The 25,979-nt window shown below is 34.8% G+C and overlaps 1 protein-coding gene across 1 annotated transcript in view; it reads right to left on the bottom strand.

The window, feature by feature from the left end:
* BIRC6 (baculoviral IAP repeat containing 6) overlaps nucleotides 1-25,979 on the bottom strand; it is a gene marked incomplete at its 5' end in the record, with an annotated part of 236,934 nt that overhangs the window by 129,787 nt on the left and 81,168 nt on the right. The window contains 13 exon segments of the mRNA XM_082852055.1: nucleotides 430-613; nucleotides 1,428-1,643; nucleotides 2,413-2,544; nucleotides 5,626-5,753; nucleotides 7,189-7,299; nucleotides 8,032-8,165; nucleotides 8,682-8,901; nucleotides 11,973-12,319; nucleotides 12,665-12,873; nucleotides 13,209-13,423; nucleotides 15,687-15,786; nucleotides 16,024-16,347; nucleotides 17,176-17,363. Coding sequence (XP_082708181.1) covers nucleotides 430-613; nucleotides 1,428-1,643; nucleotides 2,413-2,544; nucleotides 5,626-5,753; nucleotides 7,189-7,299; nucleotides 8,032-8,165; nucleotides 8,682-8,901; nucleotides 11,973-12,319; nucleotides 12,665-12,873; nucleotides 13,209-13,423; nucleotides 15,687-15,786; nucleotides 16,024-16,347; nucleotides 17,176-17,363 — 2,508 coding nt within the window.

The raw sequence follows: 25,979 nt of genomic DNA, 5'->3' as shown, positions 1-25,979 counted from the left end.
ACAAAATGTGCGATATGAACAAGGAGTTATTATAATCACTTTACACACATTAACTCACTTATTCATCAAAATAACTTCATAAGAAAGATACTTTTATTATCCTTATTTTACAGATGAAAAAACTGAGGAGCAGGGAGTACCTTCCTCAAGTGCACATAAAGAATTAGGAAGCAGCCCACTGCTGGTATTAATAAGGAAGCTGACTAGCTCCAATATCCCTGTACTCTGTAACCTAACTCCTCCATAAAAACTTGCATTTATTACAAGTGTCAACATAATTAAACGCAAAAGTAATTCTAAATGGTTGCTACTGCCATACATGAAAGAGACATTTTATACTTTTGAGGAGCTCACAGTTTCCTTTAAAGATTAGTCAAGCAGCAACAAGCTAATTTTGACATACCTTATTAAAAATAAATCCTAACAAACCTGCTAAAATATCCTGTAGCATACAAGTTAAGGAATATTGAGCCCAAGCACCACCCCAAGATATATCTCCTCTATTGAAGTCAGTTCCAACCAAAAGTAATAGCAGTCTTTCCAGTTGGGGTTCATTCACAATCTCACACAGATGTATAGTTGGCCTCGTGGCATTCGCAATGCGTGCAAGAACCTGTAATACATTTTATAAAATCATACACTTAAATAGCAATTAAATATGTTTTCTCCAAAAATAAAGCATTGAAGTAACTGCTTTCAATGAGATATGCTTTTGATGTCAAAATAATTATTTGATGTAAATGCAAAAGAAATGTAATTTCATGGGTCAAATATTAAAATCCAGGTAAAAACCTGAGTTGAATAGTTTAAAATAATTTCTATAAGCAATGAATATGCTACAGGAAAGCTTTCAGGGCATTAATATACCCTTCAATGCTATAATCTGACACTCGTTTGTAGATTTCCTATCCTAATAGACAAAAGGTAGGCTGTAGATAGACATACCCACATTACTTACATTTCAAATCTACATTAATCTAGTTTTTACTAGGTTAAAAATATACATTAGGGGCTTCCCTGGTGGCACAGTGGTTGGGGGTCCGCCTGCCGATGCAGGGGACACAGGTTCATGCCCCGGTCTGGAAAGATCCCACATGCCGCGGAGCGGCTGGGCCTGTCAGCCGTGGCCGCTGAGCCTGCGCGTCCAGGGCCTGTGCTCCACAACCAGAGAGGCCACAACAGTGAGAGGCCCGCGTACCGCAAAATATATATATATATATATATATACACATTAGGTCTCCTAAGAAATAAGTGCCAAAATATTTTTAAAACCTTTCAAGGCACATTAAAAAAAACACTAAACTGCATAAAAGGAAAACCAGTGAAAGCACTTTTATTTCTCTTAAAAATCAATTAAAAACTGCATTTTTTCTTATTTCTTTTTCTAAGTCTGTATAATTATAAATTATGCCTATTCATTTACTTACCTTACAAACAAATAATAAGAGATCTGCATGGCATGTAAAATCCATGGAGAGGAGAAAAAGGACAAGTTTCTGGACTACTGAAATACAACGTTCATGGGCCAGGGTAAATGGAAGTGGTTCTATCTCTGGGCTTTCCTTTGTTGTTGTAACTTCTGTGTCTAAATTAGAACGAGACCACTCTGCTGTCCGACGTAATCGAATTAAATCCTTAAAGTGCTGTACACAGAAATTTACAATATTTAAACCACTGTTTATTGAATGAAAATTCTTTCAGTAAAAGTTTATTTATGACATGAAAATATTCACTCAGAAAACTTACAACTTCTAAAGAAAATTTTTAGGCAAACCATAAGCTTCAAAAAGTAAGACTATTAAAAACTATACTGACCAATATACCTCATGTCCTATTTTAAAATAAGGTATCAGATACATAACAGAATATCAGAAAGGTGAAATTCTATAGAAAGGCTACAACAGGTCAAAACATCCTAAATATAATCATAAAAGGTGAATGGTAAAGAAACCTATATATACTAGGTACAGAGTACTAATTCATTTCAAACTCTGATGGAGTAACTGTAATTTCATATTTATAGAAACACAATCTGTAAACGTGGTTGCTACATATAAATGTTATCCCCCAAATTTAAAAAAATATATCATTATTTTAAAAAATTTTACATATAAAGGACACATTAGGAAACCCATATATTTCCTGAGTCCTTTTACCTTCAATTTACTGGAACACAATTCACTTTAGAAGAAATACACTAGAAAAATATTTTAAGCCCACATTAATCATATATTTACTTGAGTTAAAAGCTACCTTTCCCAAAAAAGGTACATAGAATAGATTTTTGTTGATAAGCAGAATAACAAAGTTTCCTGATCATTACTAAAAATACTTAACTATTCAAGTAACTTAAAACACTAAAAGGGAGAGTGACTTTTCTAAGATAATTACATTAAAAAGTAAAGATCATACCTTTGAGGTCGCCTGCTTTAATTTGGCTTGCTCTACCAGAAGTTTATATGATGATCCTTTGTTGCTTTGTATTTTTTCTTTTTCCATCTGTTCCACCAAAGCCTTCTGTTTTGCTTTTAGTAAGTTAAGTTGCTTAAAAAAAAAAAAAAGTTAATCTTATAGTTAACAGTGTTAAAAACAACAAAGGAAATTATTATACTCCTCAGAATCTATACATCAAACTAATGGAATAAGTAATTCTCTGAAAAATCTAGTTTAAACTATGTTGCTGATTTTTTAAAAATCACTTCCAAATTCCAAATAAAAGATCTCCCCCTGTTGTAATTAAGAAGTAATCAATTTCTTACCCATGGGAGAAGGGAAATAACTGGAATACTTTTTTATGTAAGCCACTAATGAGATTGACTGATGGAGTATTTTTTAAACAGAGGAAAAGAATTATTTTTAAATACATGGGGAAAATTCTTTTATTGTACAATATTCTTAGCTTGGCTTTTATGGGAATCTTCAAAAGTAGAACATTTTTTGGTATGTCTATGTTTTTTATTAATTAAAAAGTTTATTGCAGTAACTGTAAATTCACATGCAGTTGTTAAAAAATAATGCAGAGATCTCTTGTACACTTTACCCAATTTGTTGGTTCAGGTATCCACCACTACAGTTAATACTGTACACCATCACCATCACAAGGTTTTCTCATGTTGTCCTCTTATGCTGCCCGCCCTCCTCCCTCCTATCCTATCTGTCCCATCCCTACCCCTGGCAACCACTAGTAGGTTGAAATGAACAAATAGACCAACACGGAGAAAAAAATTTCTGCCTAGAAAGACCTTGAAAATCTGCTGAATGACAAAACCACTTTGCCATATATCCATTATGCAGAACATTACTCTAAACAGAAAGTCACTAGAACATTATAGCCATAATTATAAATGCACAATTTAGTTAAGAACTTAATCTACCTTTTCAAGGAATATTTCCTAAATTTCTACTGTTGCTACATATTTTTGTTATCAGCAAGAAAAAGAACATTATATTATAAAGAAATATCCATTTGGCTGTTATCTCCATATATGAAGAAAAATATATCATAAATTAAAACCAGCATGCACGTGTATTAAATAATCAATACATGGTATGTGAATGTGAGAAGAACAAATCAGTATTTTCAGAAAATTGTTCCAAAAGTTCTACAATTAACATATACAACAACTGCAATCAAGAAAAAATATAATCTTTATTTTGAAACAACCATAATCTTAATCAACAATTTATATTGCTGTACAAAGACATTTTTTCCCTAACTATCTGAGAATAAGTTGGCAACCTGATGACCAATCACCCCTGAATACCTTAATGTGTATTTCCTAGAAACAAGACCCTTCTCCTACAAACCATAATACAACCACTAAAATCAAAGAAGTAACATCCATGCACTACTAACAACTAACTATTCCTCAGACCCCACTTTTTTTTTTTTTTCTTTTTGCGGCACGCGGGCCTCTCACTGCTGCGGCCTCTCCCCTTGCGGAGCACAGGCTCCGGACGCACAGGCCCAGTGGCCATGGCTCACGGGCCCAGCTGCTCCGCGGCACGCGGGATCCTCCCGGACCGGGGCACGAACCCGCGTCCCCTGCATCGGCAGGCGGACTCTCAACCACTGCGCCACCAGGGAAGCCCCAGACCCCACTTTTAAGTTTTGCTAACTGTCCCAAAAATGTCCTTTATGATAAAGCATAAAATAGTAAAATACTGCTAAGAAAAATCCACTGGATCATTCTCTAGGTTTGTTTTCCATCTTCATATCCTAAAGTAAATACAGCAAATATAATCATTAAGTGCTCGATAAATTTTAGCTGAATTTGAAATTTTAGGTGATTATTAGTACCACCTAAAATTAGTTAGGAGTCTCAAATGGAAAAAGGAGTTGAGGGAAAAGCTTCACATCATTTTTCTTGCAAAAGGCCAATAGCTGCTCATAGTTGAAAAATTCAGTAGTAAAACTAAATGATTTATTGCTGAGTTCATATTTTTTAAAAAGCCCAAAAGCTTTCACAAACTTTCAGATCTTAAAGGCGTTCTTATAAAATCTCATTTCATCTTAAATCAATTATACAAATATTTTTAGATGACACACTAGGCTCTATACCGGGTATCAAAGATACAGTATGTATTCCTATATATACTGTAAGACAAAGAGGAAGACACGTTTTAAAATAAAGAACTGGCTCATAAGAATCTGACATCAGCTATAAACTCAGGTTAATAAAAGAATCCCAACAAAAAAGTATGATAAATATAATGAAAGGAAAAATATAGGGTACATGGGGAACATATTTTATGGGATAATAACTGAGAAACCAGGGAAAACGTCTTTGAGGAAGTGAATGTAAACTAACATGTGAAAAATAAGTTAGATTATCCAAGCAAAACAGTAAATTCAGTAGTCGGTGGGAAGGAGGGGAGGGATGGGGGATAAGCACATACTAAAATCCTGGATGAAAAAACTGGTGTAGGTGGTCCAGGAACCCACATTCAGTATGGCTAGACCAAAATTCAAACCTGAAAGTTAGATGGGCAGATGACAGATATACTAAAGCTATGTTAAGGAGTTTGACCGTCATCTAAAGTTCAACTGGAAACAACTAATAATTTAGAGAAGGAGTGATATGATTAGGTTTGTATCTAAAAGAACTCTGTAGGGGCAGCATGAAAAATGGATTGGACTGAGAAAGAACAAAGGCAGATAGGCCTTCTGACTAGGCAAATGACGGCTGCACTTAGAATGGTAGTAATAGACATGTGAAGAGGTAGACAGTTTTTTGTTTTTTGATGTGTACCATTTTTAAAGTCTTTATTGAATTTGTTACAATACTGGCTTCTGTTTTTTTATGTTTTGGTTTTTTGGCCATGAGGCATGTGGGATCTCAGCTCCCAGGGATTAACCCACACCCCCTGCATTGGAAGGCAAAGTCTTAACCACTGGACCGCCAGGGATGTCCCTACAGTTTAAAGGACATTACCAAAAATCTGTAAACTACATATTGTTGCCATCTTACAAATAAGGAACTCAGACTCAAAAGTGTCAAATAATTTCCCTAAATTAACTAGTTCATTAAATATCATACCTAAGGTCTGATGGCAGGTCTATCTCATGCAATGTCTCAAACATTAAAACAAACCAAACAAACAAAAAAAAATACTGAAAATTACCTGTTTATGATGAACTAGCTGCTTTCTTATTTTTCTGGAATATAATCTATCAAGGCTACTGCTGCCTTTGGAAGACCTATTTATGTTCTGGGTGTGCAGATTATTATTAATAAAACTCCACTGGTTACCTACAGGGCAAGGAAAAGTTGTATTAATAATTCTGTTAAATGTGATTTTAAAGTACTATTCACACCCAGAAAACATAAAATGATAAATGTGTCAATAACGACAAAGCAATTTTTAAAAAAATTAAGGAAACCATCATAAAGAAATTGCTAAGAACACCTGACCTTAGAAAAGTTAACCTAGATCCTAAATGACTTTAAGACCACAGTTCTCTCTGCCTCCAATCCTTTCATTAACAGCCAACTTTCTCCACAACTGTTTAAAATTGATCTCTGTACAACACAACTTTGATAATGTCGCTCAACTGTAACAACAACAAAATGCTCACTGTTGCCTACTTCGAACTCACATGCTTTTTGTACAGGGACCCAAAAAAAGGGATACTCAATAATCTGATTTAATGACTGCAAAAATAAAGTTGGATAGTTTAAAAAACATGCTGTGTAGCTCTACTTATTCTCATTTTGGAATGTGTCCAGATTATTCCTTGTCACTCTGCTCAGTTCAGGCTTAATCCCATACTTTAACCCTCCTCAATGATTTTTTCATGTCTGCTTAACCTAATGACATCTTTTTCTGTTTTCTATTATCCCTTTGTCAAGTCAATTCAAATTCTTCAAGCCCTAAAAAAATGTCTTCTACTAATGTATTTCCATAATACATGAATACTGTAAATAAAAACTAACTCCTCCCATACCATGTGTTACATTCCAACTTTACAGGTAGTTGTATTTAATTGTGTCTTAATTCTACATCCTATAACTGAGACATATAGCATTTGTTAAAAATATTCCCTGTACATGAAAAGAATTCCCCACCCTATTCTCAAACATAATGTGTACCATAAACAACTGATTCATTGGGCTGGCCAAAAAGTTCATTCAGGATTTTCTGTAACATCTTATACCTATGAAACAGCTCAAGTGATCTTTTTTTAATATTATAATCCTAATAATGTATAAAATTCTAAGTTTTAAGGCACTTACTATCTGTATTTACATATTAGATGTAGCTACTTCATAAAGTCTTATTAACTTGGAAGAGGAGAAGAAAATTTGTCTTGCACTTTGTCTTTCATTTAAAAACTTTTCTGTGCTTTAAGCTTATGGAGAAAGATTACAACTCGCAAAAATCTGAGAATTTCTATATCTAAGCATAAAAGTCATTTGTAGTTAATTAGTAGAAACATTTTATAATAGTAAATGGAATGATATACTAAACTAAATACAATAACTCTCCACAGATTTCCTTTTTTATAAACTTCACCTATATGTATGTTATTCCTGGTAAAGTTAATTAATATTTTACATAAATTACATACAGCTGGAATCTCCAGGCCAATGCCAGTTCTGGAAAAACTGGGTAGTCACTCAAAATCCCCACCAACAGATTATTATAAACTTCTGATACCTGTCATAAACCTCTCCCTGTCTTTACCATTCAAAGGTTTCTTTGCAGCTGCTGCTTCGTCTTCTACAGTTGCCACATAATCCAGCAACCTGGACACCAGCATAACAACCCAACTGATCATGGGAATATCTAGTACTCCTGAATAGAAATGTGAGGAGAAAAAATAATCAGGTGACTCTAAGAATCCTAATGAAATCTGATAAAATAATTATAAAATTAAGACATTTTATAAATCCAAAACACACCATATAATTATGAACACTGATATTTATAGTAAGCCTCAAAACTGAAACCTATGGCCAAAAATGAAGTAACACATCAAATCAAATGGAAGACTTGACAAATGCTTCTTGGTACAAAAATAGATTCATAAGTGTAGCTTGAATCTAACAGGTAATAACTTATAAACTAGAAAACAAGGTATAAGAAGCTATTCCTCGACTTACAGGTGACTGAAATTTAAAGTCTCTCAAGTTATAATTCATACAGTTTTAAACTATGCTCTAAAGTTTTTATTCCAATAACAATTTTCTTGCTCAAATGAAACTCATTATCCATGATGAGAACAGCAATGCTGCCTTAAAGCTTAAACACAAGAGTTTGATTTTATCTATGATAGTATAAAAACAACATACCCACAATAATTCCCAAGTTCAAAACTCACATAAAGGTAACATATTTGAAAAAAGCAGTAACCATATGGCAGTCAATCACACGAAGGCTGATCATTCTAAAAAGTCTACATCATAAAACTATTAAAGTGTGCAGCAAAATGAATAGTAAAATAAGTATTTCAAACTAGTCATTTTATAAAAGCAGTATTTACAGGAATCTTACGTTTTTACTAAAGATCACTAATTTAAATAATACCTTCTGTCCTCCTATGCATGGGTAACTGCGGCTGAAGAGGTGACAGTAAATTATCCAACAGATTAAGTAAGCTTTCTAATACTCCACTATTACTAAGTGATCTCTGACCAATGCAGGAAAGTAACATGAAGACCCTAAAAAAAAAAAAAGATACAAATAAAATAGCCAATATGAATCACTTTAAGTGTTCATCTTAAAAATAATTCACTTTGTAATCTAAGAGAGTAATGATAGAATATCTGGTTATTAGTAAGATTTATATCTGGAAGTATAATGTTAAAATTAGCTCTTTTTCAGCTACTGCTTATATTTTCTAATTTTATCTACAAGAAATCAACTAGAGAGAACTGTATAATAGACTCAAAAATATAAATTTGATACATAAAATAACATGATCTGATAGGAAATATTTGTAAACACAGATCTATAAACTCCACAGATTCAGTTAGGAAACTAAAGAATATAGTCCAGTTACATCATGTAGAATCTTCTTCAAAATGCCCTTCACTGGGCATTCCTCAAACTGTGAAAAGACAGGCTTTAGTTCATTTCTCCACACTCGGTATCCACATACACAAGATTTCCAAATCTGAACACTGCGGGAAGCATAAGTCACTAATAACAAATTACTCCAATATTTTCTGACCTACCTATCCTGTGGGAAGATGAGAAGTTGCTCTGAATTGTACAGTTCCTGAAGAACATTAGAAAGAAACTGGCCCCACCATCTTTCACCACCACAGAGTTGAACCAGTAGAAGACCAGTATGTAACCGTATCTTTGGGGTTCCACTGATGCACAGGTGTTTAAAAAGCTCTTCACAGGCCTGGGCATGGAATGTACTCTGCAAAACTGCAGGAACAGAGTGTCCTATTACAAGAAAGAAAACAGTAAAATTTCCTAGTTAAGAGCATGCTATAGTATCAACATCAGCATCCCTAGATAGGCTTTCCTCTTTACCAGCATATTTTTGGTCTATTTATTTTCCTATTCATTTATTTACTCCTTATATGAGAATTTTAACTGTCAAATACTTGGAGAAAAGAAGAATTAGCAATTATATCAATTATATTTCTTTTTTTGTGGAGCTCAGTGTATCAGATGGCTGTGTGTGCACGTGCGCACATTACATCATATATAATAATCAAAAATAGCTCCTGGTTAGAAAATGACAGTTCTGTATTAGATTAGCAATTTATTAACAGTTTTCACCATTGCACTTTCAAACATTATTCATTGTTTTGCTAGTAACACAATGATATGACACATCAATAGCGGAAACTCAAGAAAAAAATCATCAAAAATCTATTTAAGAGATAGCCTCTCCACCAGAGGACAGACAGCAGAAGCAAGAAGAACTACAATCCTGCAGCCTGTGGAACAAAAACCACATTCACAGAAACAGAGACAAGATGAAAAGGCAGAGGGCTACATCCCAGATGAAGGAACAAGATAAAACCCCAGAAAAACAACTAAATGAAAATAGGCAACCTTCCAGAAAAAGAATTCAGAATAATGATAGTGAAGATGATCCAGGACCTCGGAAAAAGAATGGAGGCAAAGATCGAAAGGATGCAAGAAATGTTTAACAAAGTCCTAGAAGAATTAAAGAACAAACAAACAGAGATGAACAATACAATAAGTGATTCCTACACTAGAAGGAATCAACAGCAGAATAACTAAGGCAGAAGAATGGATAAGTGACCTGGAAGACAGAATGGTGGAATTCACTGCTGCGGAACAGAATAAAGAAAAAGGAATGAAAAGAAATGAAGACAGCCTAAGAGACCTCTGGGACAACATTAAACACAACAACTTTCACATTATAGGGGTCTCAGAAGGAGAAGAGAAAGGACCCGAGAAAATATTTGAAGAGACTGTAATTGAAAACTTCCCTAACATGGGAAAGGAAATAGCCACCCAAGTCCAGGAAGCGCAGCGAGTCCCATACAGGACAAACCCAAGGAGAAACACGCCGAGACACACAGTAATCAAATTGGCAAAAATTAAAGACAAAGAAAAATTATTAAAAGCAGCAAGGGAAAAAACGACAAATAACACACAAGGGAACTCCCATAACGTTAACAACTGATTTCTCAGCAAAAACTCTACAAGCCAGAAGGGAGTGGCATGATATACTTGAAGTGATGAAAGGGAAGAACCTACAACCAAGATTACTCTACCCAGCAAGGATCTCATTCAGATCCCATGGAGAAATCAAAAGCTTTACAGACAAGCAAAAGCTAAGAAAGTTCAGCACCATAAAACCAGCTCTACAAAAAATACTAAAGGAACCTCTACATGGGAAACACAAGAGAAGAAAAGGACCTACAAAAAACAAACCCAAAACAATTAATAAAATGGTCACAGGAACATACATATCGATAATTACCTTAAACGTGAATGGATTAAATGTTCCAACCAAAAGACACAGGCTTGCTGAATGGATATAAAAACAAGACCCTCCGGGAGGATCCCACATGCCATGGAGCGGCTAGGCCCGGGAGCCATGGCCGCTGAGTGTGCATGTCCGGAGCCTGTGCTCTGCAGTGGGAGAGGCTGCAGCGGTGAGAGGCCCGTGTACCGAAGAAAAAAAAACAAAAACAAGACCCACATATATGCTGTCTACGAGAGACCCACTTCAGACCTAAGGACACATTCAGACTGAAAGTGAGGGGATGGAAAAAGATATTCCATGCAAATGGAAATCAAAAGAAATCTGCAGGGCTTCCCTGGTGGCGCAGTGGTTCAGAGTCCGCCTGCCGATGCAGGGGACGCGGGTTCGTGCCCCGGTCCAGGAAGATCCCACATGCCGTGGAGCGGCTGGGCCCGTGAGCCACGGCCGCTGAGCCTGTGCGTCCGGAGCCTGTGCTCTGCTATGGGGGAGGCCACAACAGTGAGAGGCCCGCGTATGGCAAAAAAAAAAAAAAAAAAAGGCAGAAGACCTAAATAGACATTTCTCCAAAGAAAACATACAGATGGCCAAGAAGCACATGAAAAGCTGCTCAACATCACTAATTATTAGCGCAATGCAAATCAAAGCTACAATGAGGTATCACCTCACACCAGTTAGAATGGGCGTCATCAGAAAATCTACAAACAACAAATGCTGGAGAGGGTGTGGAGAAAAGGGAACCCTCTTGCACTGTTGGTGGGAATGTAAATTGATACAGCCACTATGGAGAACAGTATGGAGGTTCCTTAAAAAACTAAAAACAGAATTACCATATGATCCAGCAATCCCACTACTGGGCATATACCCAGAGAAAACCATAATTCAAAAAGACACATGCACCCCAATGTTCACTGCAGCACTATTTACAATAGCCCGGTCATGGAAGCAACCTAAATGCCCATCGACAGACGAATGGATAAAGAAGATGTGGTACGTATATACAATGGAATATTCCTCAGCCATAAAAAGGAACGAAATTGGGTCATTTGTAGAGACGTGGATGGATCTAGAGACTGTCATACAGAGTGAAGTAAGTCAGAAAGAGAAAAACAAATATCGTATATTAACGCATATATGTGGAACCTAGAAAAATCATACAGATGAACCGGTTTGCAGGGGAGAAATAGAGACACAGATGTAGAGAACAAATGTATGGACACCAAGTGGGGAAAGCGGCTGGGGTGGGTGGGATGAATTGGGAGATTGGGATTGACATGTATACACTGATGTGTATAAAATGGATGACTAATAAGAACCTGCTGTATAAAAAAAATAAAATAAAATTCAAAAAATTTAAAAAATAATCTATTTAAGAAAAACAAAAATAAGGGGAAAAAATGAATTAACCTAAAAACACATTACATAAAAACATCAGAAAGGATACCAAAATAAACAGAACCCAGGAAATATGAATACAACAAAACATGCAACAAAATCACATCAAATATATTTCCGGCCTTTTAAAATACTTAAGTCAAATACAAACCATTGGAAGAGTGAAGAAGGCTGAGCAAAGTGTCCAATAAATATCTGATGATAGTACGTAACTGCTCTGTGGAAGACGTCTGAATTAAATCTTTTGGGTCTGAAGTTTCATTCAACATCCTCCTACTTGCTCCAAGAGCTACTCTGAGCCTCTGCACTGCATTATGAGCCAAATTTAGTTGAAGCTGTAGCTGAATACAGTCCTGATAGGCAGAAAAGACCCTGCTGTCCTCCTCGACAGCCTTGTCTGGCTTTCTCAAAAAGTACTGTGCATTGTTAGCACTGTTGAGAGGAGGAAGATCAATACTTTGCAAAAGAGTTTCTAGTCGATGACAAGCCAAGTTATATCTGTAAGTAAAAAATAAACGAACAAAATAATTCCTGCAATGTTCTCTTTGACATACATGTACGAATACACACTAAAATTAAATCTCTAAAACAAGTTAACACACAACCATTAAAAAGAATTAATCAATGTCAATTCATCAATTGGTAAGTACTAAAAAAAAAGAACCAATTATTTAATCACAATATATTAATGCATTAAACATTATTGTAACATTCTAGTGTCCTACTGCCTTTTTCTCTTTTCTATACACTTATGAAAAGTCATTTCTTGACAAGTATGTGGGAGACATTATAGAAAATATAGGGTTTCAATAAGACTAAAATATATTGCAATTTTCTACTAACCTGCACTGTATATCCTCCTGTAGAGCAACCATCATTGTTAAATGCTGGTCAATTTCTGGTTGGTTTGCAGATTCTCCCTCTCCCCTCAGAGGATCATGCATTAATTTCAGTTCACTCTCCCAAGGCAAGATATAGGTATGACCATAGTAAAATCCTAATGGGATTTTAGCTCTGGCATTTGTACTTCCATAGCGTCCAATGACAGTGATCTGAAATGAAAACTTATAAATATACATAACCACCCATCTACCACAATAAAAATCTGAGTCATGTATTTTAAAAGATAATTATATTATAAATTATAAAAAGATACTTTTGTTTTTATTTTTTAATTGAAGTATAGTTGAATTACAATGTTGTATTAATTTCTGCTGTACAGCAAAGTGATTCAGTTATACATAATTTTTCCATTATGGTTTACCACAGGATATTGAATATGGTTCCCTGTGCTCTAAGGATACTTTTAAATTATATGTCTGAATATTTTCCATAACTTATCAGAAACATGGAAGGCATATCAATTCATTTTCTTGAAGTTCTTTACCTTCATGAATCTACACACTGGAGGTGGTATCAAATCATGAAGAATTAGTGAATGGGTGCTTATATCTGTTGCCACTACCAGTCGCCTCCCATCAACCTCTTCTCCTAATGTCCAAATGTCAATTGACAAGGAGGCCAAGTCTCCACAAGTGGGAATCAATACGTCTGTCAACAGTATTGGTCTACCAAAATCCAAGGTCACAAATCTCCTTGCTCCTATGAGAGATAGAGAGCAACAGCTGACACAAAATACCATGTATCAATTAACCAAAAGACACACTCTGAAACAATCTGGAACATTCATCTTAAAATATGAAATCAACTCACTAAACTACAAACAAGAAGAAATGTTAATAATTCTCATTCAAAAACTGCCTAAAACCTCAATTTATATTAGTTTGAACCCCAAGATTCAAGTAAAAAATATACAAGAATAAGTTTGTTACTAGGAAGGCAATCAACTGTACATATAAGCTTATTTTAAAACTTTAGAGCAAAAAAAGGTAAATCAGCAAAAATATAGATTAATTCAATGAAGTACCTATCGGTTTTTCTTTCAGTCATTTGGTCTTTTAATTTTACAACTAAATGTATTTATTACTGATACCAAATTTTATTATTTGATTTTGGTTTTCTTAAGCCTTATTTAACATCTTTTGGAGTTGCATCTTACATTGGGGTTAAGATGTAAAGGACAAGCGTAAGGCTGAAATCACATGTAGTCATTACTACCACACTAAAAAATCTCTGAGGAAGGTCCTCCAATGGAGACAGATAAAACTTACTTACAAACAATGCTTCCCTCCCATACTGACACATCACTGTCTCTTCAGCTCAGTACCAAATGAAGTAGAAGGCTTACTCTTAAGGGCGACACTAAAGAGACAGTATGTCTTTTATGTGTAAGCTCATATATTAACAAAAGAATGATCTGAGAGAAACAGAGGAGCAGATTTGCATCTCTCAACTCACACACATTTCAGGAATAAGCTCAATTAGTGAAACAGCAGGCATTAATAAAATCCTACTTATTTTTCTTCTTTATTGTGTTAGGGGCAGATAGTAACCTTACCAGTTACATTTTACAGTGAAGGAACCCAACTAAATTTAACTTGTAGGACTAGTGCCATTTCCATAGAGCCATTTTAAGGAAAACAAGGCAGTATTTTCCTAAACAGAAAGCCTACTGAACAAAAAACATAATTCTCCCCCCTTTAGGGGGCTTACGTGCCACAGTCGAGTCCACAGATAGAAAACCAAATCATAGTGTAAACAACTGCTGACATTTCATAGAGACTGGACAACAACGAATTTCAGTCTATATGCCATGAACACTAATTACTGTTACCAATGAATGATTAGTTGGGCAGAAAACAGCATGTAACACTTTAATTTTTAAAACTCTCTCTTCCAAAGAGGAAACAACCCACTGCAATAAAGCAAATATGGTTCAACTCTTCATATGATGAAAAGTGATACAGTATGCACTATATTCATGTTAATTCCTCCTATAAAACATACCTAAGGACTTCATTAAATTCTGCTGCTGTTCAAGCCCAGAAATAACATTTGGTAGGATAATAAGGCAAATATTGCCTACAGTGTATTAGTAAACATGCTCTAATTAAAACCAACTATCCTGATCACAGGTCTGTAGCATATAAGCATGGTAGAAGCCTAAGTAAAATTTGAACTATCCAGAGACCATGAAATGTTAGTAATCCTACTCAGTTATTTTAATTAGCAGTAATTTAGTCAGCTATTCTCAAAAAATGGTTCCAACATTAGAATGCTAGTCTTAATGAATACTTCTTTAAGCATAATTTTTAGTGTAATGGTAATTGATCAGCTACAATAAAGACAGATATTTATGTCAACCATAGTTCAACAGACGAGATTCTTTTTTTTTTAAATTAATTAATTAATTTTTGACTGCATTAGGTCTTCGCTACTGCGTGTGGGCTTTTCTCTAGCTGCGGTGAGGAGGGGCTACTCTTCGTTGCGGTGCGCAGGCTTCTCATTGCAGTGGCTTCTCTTGTTGCAGAGCATGGGCTCTAGGCACGCGGGCTTCAACAGTTGTGGCTCCTGGGCTCTAGAGCGCAGGCTCAGTAGCTGTGGTTCACGGGCTTAGCTGCTCCATGGCATGTGGGATCTTCCCAGACCAGGGCTTGAACCCGTGTCTCCTGCATTGGCAGGCGGATTCTCAACCACTGCACCAGCAGGGAAGCCCCAGGTGAGATTCTTATACAGAAGAAATCCACTGTTTGGATACAATTAATGAAACCACTCAGCAGCACTCTTCCATTCAACTTGGTAAGCACACAGCTTGAGCCTTATGTAATGTTTATTCTTGGTAAAAAGCACTTTCCCAAGAGCAGATGTGATTTATTTGCACAGGAAAATCAAACTACAAAATATTAAGTCTTCAAAGGGCCAGCAGACAAGGCAAAAAAAATATTTTAAGCAAATCAAAGATTACCTGAATGCATCCGTTCTATAATAATGGACTGGTGAGGGGGAGGCTGAAGAAAATGTGAAGCATGAGAAATTGCAAGGGCTAGACCAGAGCCAAGTGGATTCTAGAAAAGAAAAAAGTATAACTCTATATTGATATCACTCTTGCTCTATAAAAACTAATAACCATAATATAAAGTTAACAAGTCCCATTTCCAGATGTATATTCTGTAACATTAAATAAAAAATCTAATTTGATATAACAAGTTAACATAATAAAACTTTGCTTTCTAAAGTTAGCGTATACATCAAAATACTTTTAAATGTCTAAGCGAACACCTATTTAAAATATAGTAATTTACCATTCTGGACTTGTTGGAATTTTTGTTATGTGCAGCAAGATTGACTGCTGGGGGATCAATAACTGAGCCTGGGAAAAGCTGTGCAAGTTCGGCATTAATCACAACGGAAACTGCTTCATTGGGTGGGGTGAGTGGTGGAGTCATAAAAAGTGGTGTTGTTTTTGGAGTGGGTGGAATAACATCAGATGGATGAATGAAGAATCCAGGGGCTGCCACTGGGTTGGAAGGCACAGAGTTGTGAACAGGACCTACTGCTGATGCTGCGGATGCTGCTGCAGCTGCTGCAGCTGTTGTCTGATGTAACTTGGCTTCCAGCTTCGCTTTCTGTAAAAGAAGTAAAAGCAACAAATATAGACTAATCCTGCCTATCTAAATTGTGGGGAATACTACGTGGATATATATTGTGAAAATAAACATGATTAACTGTATCCTAGTTCAATAAAAAGGAAATTAAGTAAAAAATGGACTCAACATGGAGTACTTCTATGCTATATATGTGTGTGTGTGTGAGTGTGTGTGTGTGTGTGTGTGTGTGTAATACACACACACACACACACACACACACACACTTCCTTAAATATTTGATATAAACTTTCCTGAGTATTTGGGAAATAGGAATTTCTCAAAGCAAAGGCGGAAAGGAACCAGAACAATTAAATGTAAATAAGGAAAGAAAGTTCTCCTCAAAACAAAATATTAACAGGAAATGGATTCTCATGCTGCCTAACCTGATACAATTTGTCACCTGGAACTGTATGAAGTTTCCAAAACATCTGCTATTATTAGTAAATTTTAATTCACGTTAAGTTAATTGGTCTTTAAAATGTTGTTTTAGGTTTTTCAATCCATTAAAATAGTAACTTTTAACTCTTATGTTTGACCAAGAGTGTTTATAAACAGAGTAAAGGATGGAACTTACTTAAAGACTGCAAAGAAAATATCAATTATATTCCCCCAGATATGTATCAAAGAAAATGCATTTATATAAGTTTTAAAAATTTAAGTATATCACAAAGATGTTACCTCAATTTTTGCAGAAAATGATTAGCTCAGATCGGTCAAACTTTACAAAAATAATGGTCATTTTTACAGTATTTTTTCAGCTTTTGAAGTTTAGAGACAGCATGAACAAAGAGCCAAATAGTCTCCAACCTGTTGCTGAAGCTTCAAAAGCTGCTGCTGTTTCTCTTGCAGCACCTGCAGCTGTTGCTCGGCTGAAGCCATTGCATGAGAGAGAGACTGCAAAGCTACCTGGGCTGCTGAACTCAGGGCTGTCGAAGCTTCCCCAACTGTCCCAGATGATAGTCCACCTACTGCAGGAGTAACCCCGAAGGAACTCACTGGCATAAGACAAGGGGGGAAAAGAAACAGGATGAAGAAAAGGTTCACAGAGAAACATATACAAAGTATATACTACTTTCACACTAAAACTACAGTTAATTTTCCTTTAAAGAATAAGACTCTTTAGAGGAAATCTTAATGGTAAAAGTATATCAATAATAATAGTATTCAAGTATAAGGGATCCAGGAATGACTTTTGATCAAAGAAAAATTAGTATGCTTTTGAGTTTAAAAATGTTGTCAGCATGGAAGAAATTTCATTTAACATGGCTAAACTCTTACGCAATTTGAGCATAAGAAACAGGCTGAGTTTCCTTTACTAAGTTTCTTACAGCAACACCACCTTCTTCTCCCTCCCCTAAAAAGCTCAAACAACTTTCAATTACAAGAACATCATTTAACAAGACTGACAACACCTATTTCCTCATTTAAAGCATAGCCTGGAAAAGAGAATCTTGCCCACAAAGAATATGCAAAGCAATGTTTCCTACCATATGCTCCTCAGAACACTAAGAAGAGGAGAAGCATGTCAGATGCACAGTCAAATAAGTCTGGCACACACTGCTTACCCATGAACATTACCATCATTACAGGCCTATGAAATCGCACGAAGTTAAAATTTTTTTACTCCTCTTTTCAATGTTATTCAAATATACAGCATAAAAGAACTTTTTTCCCATGATATATTTACCAGTATCTGTGTAAAACATTTTGGAAAAAGATGAAATAAAAACTTAATTTCATAAACTCACACGATTAATCTTCGACAAAGGAGGCAAGAACATACAATGGAGAAAAGACAGTCTCTTCAGCAAATGGTGCTGGGAAAGCTGGACAGCCCCATGTAAATCAATGAAGTTAGAACACACCCTCACACCATACACAAAAAGAAACTCGAAATGGCTGAAAGACTTAAATATAAGACATGACACCATAAAACTCCCAGAAGAGATCACAGGCAAAACATTCTCTGACATAAATCGTACCAATGTCTCCCAAGGCAATAGAAATAAAAGCAAAAATAAACAAATGGGACCTAATCAAACTTATAGGCTTTTGCACAGCAAAGGAAACCATAAACAAAACAAAAAGACAACCTGTAAGAAAATATGTGCAAACGATGTGATAAACAAGGGCTTAATTTCCAAAATATACAAACAGCTCATACAATTCAATAACAAAAAAACAAACAACCCAATCAAAAAACGGGCAGAAGACCTAAATAGACATTTCTCCAAAGAAGACATACAGATAGCCAATAGGCACAAGAAAATATGTTCAACATCACTAATAATTAGAGAAATGCAAAACAAAACTACAATGAGGTACCACCTCACACTGGTCAGAATGGCCATCATTAAAAAGTCTACAAATAACAAATGCTGGAGAGGGTGTGGAGAAAAGGGAACCCTCCTACTCCTACACTGTTGGTGGCAATGTGAACTGGTGCAGCCACTATGGAAAACAGTATGTAGGTTCCTTAAAAAACTAAAAACAGAATTGCCATATGATTCGGCAATCCCACTCCTGGACATACATCCAGAGAAAACTCTAATTTGAAAAGATACGTGCACCCCAATGTTCATGGCTGCGCTATTTACAATAGCCAGGACATGGAAGCAACCTAAATGTCCATCAACAGACGAATGGATAAAGAAGATGTGGTACATATATACAATGGAATACTACTCATCCATGAAAAAGAATGAAATAATGCCATATGCAGCAACATGGATGGACCTGGAGATTATTATACTAAGTGAAGTAAGAGAAAGACTTACTTATATTAAGGAAAGATAACTGCTACAATAATAACAAATGTTTAGTATGTATTACCTACTACCTTACACTGTTTTAGTTAATTACTACATTCAACAAATGAACCCTGAAGGGCAGGTACTATGATTCTGGTCTTTAGTTGATTAAGTAAAGAATGGCTCAGAGAAGTTACCCTGTAGAGTTACCTAATGGTAGAACTAGGGTTAGAACCAAGGGCTGTGTGAAATCAAACCTAACATGAGGCACAGTGCTAAGCATGGAACTTACATCAACTCATTTAATCTTTGCAATGGCACATGAGTAGGTAATATATTATCCCATTTTACAGATAATGTATCTAAAATTGAGGGAACTATATGGCAGAAACTAACACAACATTTTAAATCAACTATACTCCAATAAAAATAAAAATAAATAAAATAAAATTGAGGGAAGTAATCTGCTCATAAATACCTGAAAAGGGGAGAAAAAAGGTAATCTGACAGCCTATCTTAACATCTAACAATGACTATATTATGCCAGAATTCAAATAAACTATTTTTAAAAACTAAGCTATAATCACAAGATTGAAATAACAACAAAACTGTGCATAGCCTCTTAACAATTAAAACTCAACTTAAAAAAAAAACATGATCATTACAGTGTAGCCATCATACACCTCATTTAACTTGCACAAATTCAACTATGTAAGCTTGGGCAAAGAAAGAGCAATCATAACTCATATAAGTTGTGTGCTGCAAAATGAAATCCACTTGCTCCATCAAGTGTTCCACCAAAGCAACAGCAGTTCATTCCAACTCTAGAGGGAAAATTATTAGACTTACTAAGGCATTTATGTTGTACTTGTACTTTGGGGTAATTTAAGTGGTTTTTCAATATTAACCATGTGTATTTTAGCCCTTTACTGATTTTAAAAATCTAATGCCCAAATAATATTTAAAGGAAAATGAGCTAAGTCACAAGAAACACATAAGAGACATAAACAACCCAAGAAAAATAAGTCATCCTGCTACTATAAAACTAATTTTTAAATCTTTTGCACAGTCTGAGTTTTCAATATCATTTTCTATTTTTATACTAAGAGCCTCTAAAACTAGATATAAAAAAAAGAGGTGAGAACAAGAAAAAGATGACTACCATCACCATTCCTAATCTGTATAAATGCAGGAAGTCCTAGGAAGCATGATAGAGCAAGAAAAAGAAATAAAAGATATAACAACTAGAAAAACAACAAAGTAAAAATCTCTTTATTAACAGATGATATAATTGTGTATATTTAATCTCCCTAAAAAAAAATCCCTAAGAATATACAATCTACAAGAATTAATAAGTTAACATAGCAGTGTCACCAGGTATGAGATTAATATACACAGATCAATTACACTTCTATAGACCAGCAAGAAAAACCTGGAAATAAAATTAAGAAAAATAGCAGTTATAATAGCATAAAAAATCAAATAGCTAGGTACAAATCTAAAAAGGATGTGCAAAACTTTAGTGCACCAAGAACTATAAGACATCACCAAGATAAATGGAATACCTAATTTAGCATAAATATATACTAAAGAATATTACCATGTTAATGGACTGGAAGTCTTAATGTTAAGATGTCAATCCTCCCAAACTGACTTATATTCAAACCCCATATTAAAATACAATAAGTTTTTTGAGTATAAATTATCAATCCAATTCTAAAATTTAAATGGAATTACTGAGATCTAATATACAGCACATTGATTATAGATCATAATACTGCATTATATACTTGAAAGTTACAAAGAGAGTAAATCTTAAATGTTCTCACCACAAAAAAGAAATAGGAATTCTGTGACGCGATGAAGGTATTAGCTAATGCTATGGAGGTAATCATTTTACAATATATAAATTTTTCAAAACAACACACTGTACACCTTAAACTTGCTCACTGTTATATGTCATTTATATTTCAATAAAGCTGGAAAAAATGGAAATACAAAAGACCCAGAATCTTTATGAAAGAGCACCTTTAAGAAAAAGAATGTTGGTGGATTACACTCCTAGGTATACACTCAAGAGAACTGAAAACATACATCACAATGAACACTTAACACAAAAATGTTCACAGCAGTATTTTTCTTAATAGCCAAAAAGAGGAAACAACCCAAATGTCCATTAACTGCTGAGTAGACAAACGAAATGTGGTACATCCAAAAAAATTTTTAAGTGGTAAATATAAAATGGAATATTATTCAGCTACAAAAATGATGTACTTAGACATGCTAAATGGACAAACCTTGATAATATTAAACCAAGTGGAAGAACCCAGACAAAAAGGTCATATACTATATGATTCCACATTTATGGGAAATGTCCAGGGTAGGCAAATCCATAGACTCAAAACAGATTAGTGATTGCTAGAAGATGGGGGAGAGGGGAATTGGGAGTGACTGTTAATGGTTACAGGGTTTCTTTCTGGAGTGATTAAAACGCTCTGGAATTAGTGGTAATGACTGCACAACACTATGAAAACTTCATATATAAATTTTCTAAATCTACCAAAAAAGAAAAAAAGTTGGTAGATTTGTACTAGCAGATCTTAAGACTTAACATAAAGTTACAGTAATTAAGACAATGAGGTACTGGCATAAGGCTAGATAAACTGACCAAAGGAACAGAAATGACCCACACAGATAGCAAACACATAATTCTGAAGAGAGGTGACACTGCAGTAGAGTGAAGGAAAGATAGCTTTTCCCCCACAAATGATTACACATCAGAAGAGAGAAAGAGTAAACTAAGATGAATTAGAAGAAAATACCCATAGTAAAAGAAGAGATTTAAAAGTTGAAATTATGTCAGTTATAGTGATGAAGTGTAACATACATGAAATTGGAGATGCAAAAAGAAAGAAGATAAAAAACAGGGCAGAAGCAGTGTTTCAACAGTTAATGGCTGAGATCTTTCTAAAGCTGATGGAAGATACGAAGTAAGCATTCAAGAAGCTCTGTGAATCCCAACCAGGATAATTACAACTGAAACCACATGTAGGAAATCATAGAAAAATGCTGAAAACAGAGAGAAAGGAGGTGAAGGGGAGAAATCAAGGAGGGCGGGGGAAGAGTATGAATCTCAAAAACACCTTGAAAACTGACAATGACATTAAAAAAGGAATAATAAGACTGACAAGTGATGTCTAACAAAAACAGTGTAAAGTAAAATGAAAGATTACCTTTAAATAACTAGAAGAAATAATAGCTGGCTTACAATTCTATAACATGTGAAATACTCTTCAAGAATGAAGATGGGGGCTTCCTTGGGGGCGCAGTGGTTAAGAATCCACCTGCCAATGCAGGGGACATGGGGTTCAAGCCCTGGTCCAGAAAGATCCCACATGCTGCGGGGCAACTAAGCCCATGCGCCACAACTACTGAGCCTGCGCTCTAGACCCCACGAGCCACAACTACTAAGCCCACGTGCCACAACTACTGAAGCCCGCGTGCCTAGAGCCCATGCTCCACAACAAGAGAAGCCACCGCAATAAGAAGCCCGCACACCACAACAAAGAGTAGCCCCCGCTTGCCACAACTAGAGAAGGCCCGTGCACAGCAATGAAGACCCAACGCAGCCAAAAATAAAATAAATAAAATAAATTTATTTTAAAAAAAAGAATGAAGATGACATATCTTGATCCAAACAAGCCAAATGTAGAAAGTTATTATTATGATGTTCAGAAAAATTTAATTAAGTACTGAAAATTAGATGATACTATGACATTGATTATACTAATTTATTAGATTATGATAAAGTGCATCATAATAAACCATAGTTAACTTAGATAATTATAATAAAAATGGAATCAGTTATTAAAGAGGACATCTGCATTGTTTAAGATACTATGTATGCGGGGCTTCCCTGGTGGCGCAGTGGTTGAGAGTCCGCCTGCCGATGCAGGGGACACGGGTTCGTGCCCCGGTCCAGGAAGATCCCACATGCCGCAGAGCGGCTGGGCCCGTGAGCCATGGCCACTGAGCCTGCGCGTCCGGAGCCTGTGCTCCGCAACGAGAGAGGCCACAACAGTGACAGGCCCGCGTACTGCCAAAAAAAAATAAAAATAAAAAAATAATAAAAAAAATAAATAAATAGATACTATGTATGGATAATGGCTGTCATTTATCTAATTTTTCAAGAAATATTTGAAATTTTCCTATAGAAAACTAAGTTAATTCATCATCAGTAGACAAGAACAAAAAAAGTGATCTTACAGAGTTTTCAGACATAAAGAAAAATCAAACCACAGAAAAGCTCAAAAGCAAAGAAACAGAGAAATGAAAATTGAGTTATGAAATAAATCCAAATGAATACTGAATATAAAAACTATAATAATAACCATGGAATTAAAATACATATAAAATTAAGGTATAAAGCCACACTGCCATATAAATTAGAAAGGTGATAGATAATGTTCAATATATTAGCACTGTATGGTAAAAAGAAAAGCAACTGGATTTCTGGATGTCAAGGATATGTGTATATTATGCTCTCTGGGATGATTGCTAAAAATATTATAATAAAAAGTAGAAAAATAGCTCAATAAAAATACAATCACCAATAAAATGGAAACAAAGGAGAAAAAGAAACATCTAACAGGCAAGATGAGAAATCTAATAGAATATATGAAAAACATGGTAGATTTGAATCCAAATATATTACTAAGTATATTAAATGTAAATAAACTAAATACTCCAATTGAAAGAAGGCGAGGAAAAAAGCAACTACATTCTGCTTATAAAAGACATGACTAAAATGAAAGGAGACACTGAAAAGCTGAAAGTAAAAAGCAGGAAAAATATATACCATACAAATAGTAACTAAAAGAAAGCTGATAACTGGTAGAGAAATATCAAACAAAGTAATTTAGGAAAATCAGTCTTAGAGAGAGAGAGATAATACCTAACGATAAAAGATTCAATTCACAAGAAAGATACAACCATTCTAAATTTATATGGTAGCTTCAAAATGTATAAAATAAAAATTGTTGAAACTAAAATAGACAAATCCACAGGTATAATGAAAGGAATTTAACATGCTGATCTTATTAACTAAAAACAAAAACAAACAAAAAAAAAAAGATGAAATAATCAAAGACAGAGAATTTGAAGACCACAATTCATCCAAGTGGATATACAGAGCACACTTCACCAAGTGCAGAGTAAACATTATTGTCAAGCATTATTGCTGATCCTCTGCAATTCCCAATAAATTTTGCAGACTGACAAAGTATTTCTTTTGACCCCACAGCATTTTAAATAGAAATGAATAAGATGATAACTAGAAAATCTTAACATGCTTGTAAATTAAGGAGTGCATTTTTTAATGTTACTTACTAAAGTTGAATATATGAAAACCCTATAAAGCAGCAAATCAACTTCTACAGTCATAGCTAAGAGAATAGTGTATCCACTAGTACTAACAGCACTACAATATAACAACCTAAATGTCACTCAAGAGTACACAAATCCATAGTGGGTACATAAATTTTGTTTTATTCAGAGAGTAGAATCGTAAACAGCAATGAAAATGAACCAACTATCTATATATGCAATGATATAGGTGAATTTAACAACGATAACATGGAACAGAAGGCTGACCAACAAATACATAAATGCAATTCTATACTATACAGACCCTACTCAATCAGTGTTTAGGAACACGTAGCTAAGAGGTTATACAAAGAAACAAATAAAAACCAAGAAATGATTACTCTAAAAGTTAGGACAATGTTTACCTTTTGGAGAGAGTGAGGGAAAAATAAATGGAAAGGGGGCACGAAGAAATCTTTTTTAGAGTACTGGAAATGTTATTTCTTGACTTGGTGGTCACATGGGCAGTTTGTGTTGTGATAAATTGCTTCACTATACAATTGTTTTCTGCACCTTTCTGTATGCGCATTATATTTCACAATTAACATGTTTCAAAAGAAAAGGAGACAGGAAGCTGAGAGACTACAGTCATCTTCTAGCACCTTATGATCACTAGTCAGGACTCTGCCCTAACATTTAGTAAGTATCCCTCTACTGGTGGTGGTTTCAATCTGGGTGGAATACAGAGGTGAACGCTTATAAAAGCATAAACTACCTTTGGAAAGACAAGAAACGGGTCCTACTGTACGTTTTACAGGAGTAGAAATGGGTAGGAACGTGAGGAAATACTTTTCTTTTTCAAACCAGATCTTTTATGTTTTAAATTTTATAACTTCTGAAAGTATTACTTATTCAAACACATTAATTTTCTTAAAATAAAAAATTAATTTCATGACAGTTCCCAAAAAAAAGTCTGATTTAGAACCAAAGAGTTTTCTGGAAGTTTAATTTCTTGTTATCGCATGTTTCCATACCACTGTAAATATATAAGTTTCTACAAAATGACTGCAATAGTCCAAGAAAACAAACACAAATGAATTTTGACCCTTCTGGCATCTCCATATGAAAGAAATATAAAATTTTATTTTTAAATTAAAACTCTCAGCTACATAAGCCATGAATTTCACTTAGTGGTTACTTCTACAATTGGAAGATACAAGATGATTCTGAATAAAAAGGCACTCAAAGGACTGTTAATTTCCCTTTAAAACACTTTGCCATTCTGGACCCAAGTGCAAGATTAAATTTTTCATGACTTCTCAAGCAAACTATTTTTACTTTCTGTTAGACAGTTGAAGAAACAAAAAGACACCTACTTACAAAAAACCATCAACAGCAGAATTCATTCAAGACAATATTCAAAAACACTTCTGGGACTGTAATATAAATGTAAAACCATATACCAATATTTTTAATTATAAAAACTTCAATTATTTG

Source organism: Leucopleurus acutus (assembly GCF_964270905.1).
Source record: "Leucopleurus acutus genome assembly, chromosome: 12".
Taxonomy (NCBI): domain Eukaryota; kingdom Metazoa; phylum Chordata; class Mammalia; order Artiodactyla; family Delphinidae; genus Leucopleurus; species Leucopleurus acutus.
This window is presented reverse-complemented; position numbering and strand designations above follow the sequence as displayed.